We start from the raw sequence: 2,299 nt of genomic DNA on the forward strand, positions 1-2,299 counted from the left end.
TTTCATGATGTTACAAGATGTGCAATTTTATCCTAGGGGATTATTAATAGAAACTCTCTTCAGTTTGAGTTTCTTGTTCAGATATTTTCATGCCTCACTCTTCTTATCTTTGTTAGGATGGACTGTTGATAATAAAAAAAGGAATAAAAAGCAAATATAGCTGCTAAAACCACACTCTTGTAATCTTCTTCATTCATGAGTAAGGTCTTGTGTCCATAGTCCAAAATTTCAACTAAGTGGGACCATAATGGGCCCTATTACATTTATGAATTACTACAAGATTTACAGATCTAGCTAACTACTTGGTAAGGTATGAAACGAGAGAAATTTTTGGCAAAAAGGCTCCCCTACCGCTATAAAAAGCACTTCTCATTGCAACATCGAAAGACAGCTCAATGATGTCTCTTACACACTTGCTAGTATTGCTCCTTGGAGTGGTGGTTCTCACCACTCCCTCCTTTGGAACCTACGAGTCACCCAACTATGGGAAACCACCAACTCCTGTCCACAAACCTCCGGAGGTGAAGCCACCACCAATTTACGAACCTCCAAAGAAACCGGAACCTAAGCCACCCAAGCCCCCTGTCTATGAACCTCCAAAGAAAGAGAAGCCAGAGCCTAAACCACCTAAGCCACCAGTTTTTGAACCTCCAAAGAAGGAAAAACCAGAACCTAAGCCACCCAAGCCACCAGTCTATGAGCCTCCTAAGAAGAAAAAGCCAGAACCAAAGCCACCTAAGCCTCCAGTTTATGAGCCTCCAAAGAAAGAGAAGCCAGAACCCAAGCCACCGGTGTATGAACCTCCAAAGAAGCCTCCAGTGCTTGAACCTAAGCCACCAAAGCCACCAGTTTATGGACCCCCAAAGAAAGAGAAACCAGAACCCAAACCACCGGTTTATGAACCTCCAAAGAAGCCTCCAGTGTTTGAACCTAAGCCACCAAAGCCACCAGTTTATGAACCGCCAAAGAAAGAGAAACCAGAACCGAAACCACCAGTATATGAACCTCCAAAGAAGCCACCAGTATATGAACCTAAGCCACCTAAGCCACCAAAGCCACCGGTTTATGCACCTCCAAAGAAAGAAAAGCCAGAACCCAAGCCCACAGTCTATGAACCTCCAAAGAAGCCGCCGGTATATGAACCTCCCAAGAAACCACCAGTATATGAGCCACCTTATGGTCACTATCCAGGACACCCTCCATTGGAGAAGCCCCCGGCACCTAGTCATCCAAACAACTAAACTACTATGCCTATATAAATAGATCACTACCTACAAATAAGAGCTGCTGTCAACTCATATTCTATTTTCTTGTATGCGATATGGTGTTTTCTTTTTTGTCATGTTTTATGAGAGACCACTATCGAGAATGCTCATATCAGCACTCTTTGAAATGTCTATTCTATATCTTCTTGTTGCTTAACGAGCATTTTCTGGTTCAACTTATATACAAAATGCCAATTGCAGAAGCATTTATCACAGATTAAATTTATTGTATTCTCATGCATGTGCAGCCTTTTTGGCCATCCAATATAGCTCCAGAACTCAACTTTTCTTATGTTTTCAATACGTGCATGGAGAGAATGGTGGTAGATATGTTGGTCTAAGATAACAAAAGTAAATTTGAGGCAATGATGACGGTTGCAATGACCAATCTTCTAGCATTTGTCATATATATGAACTAGAAAGGAAAAGAAATCCATCATCTTAAGAAAATTGGCTAGAAAACTATGCAATTTCATCTCTATCAATGTTTTTCAATATTTTCTTAAATCTGACTAATTTCGCTCTCCTTTAAATTTTGCCATCAACCGGTAAAAGAAAGAGAACAGGGGTGTATTCGACTCTGGCTTGTCTTGACTACCAAATTATCTTCTGTATATACGTAACTGTAGGCTGCTTATCCGGGCAAGGTACCCAGTTCTCCACCATCCTAGTTGAGCATATGCTGACAAATCCCACCATGTTATATAATTAGAGGTTTAAAGGGGCTAAAAGAGTTAGGAGTCAATGTCACTGGCAGGACCTCATATAATTACAAATATCAAGTATTTGAAATCAGCCTTCAATTTTGATTTGCTTCTAATGTTTGTTCCTTTCCTATTTTCAAAAGCTATGCATGTACCTGCCCAAGATCCATGTCTTAAACCACAATCTAGTGTATTCCATCATGTTTGTTCGAGTATTGAGCCTTGAGCTTGCTTGACACACTGAATTATAAATGAACAAGCTTTGTTTTTGTTGACTGATAGGAAAAGTCAAGCAAGCATTAACGTGATTTAGCAAAGTTGCTCCTACAT

The 2,299-nt window shown here is 40.4% G+C and overlaps 1 protein-coding gene across 1 annotated transcript; it reads left to right on the forward strand.

Annotated features, from left to right (window-relative positions):
- The first annotated feature begins 372 nt into the window (after nucleotides 1-372).
- Nucleotides 373-1,487, forward strand: LOC111279936 (uncharacterized). The gene has a single exon (XM_022867008.2). The coding sequence runs from the start codon at nucleotides 396-398 to the stop codon at nucleotides 1,239-1,241; it is 846 nt and encodes a 281-aa protein (XP_022722743.2). The 5' UTR covers nucleotides 373-395; the 3' UTR covers nucleotides 1,242-1,487.
- Nucleotides 1,488-2,299: the final 812 nt, after the last annotated feature.

This window comes from Durio zibethinus, chromosome 27 (genome assembly GCF_047325235.1).
Source record: "Durio zibethinus cultivar Kanyao isolate XHJ-2024 chromosome 27, ASM4732523v1, whole genome shotgun sequence".
NCBI lineage: Eukaryota > Viridiplantae > Streptophyta > Magnoliopsida > Malvales > Malvaceae > Durio > Durio zibethinus.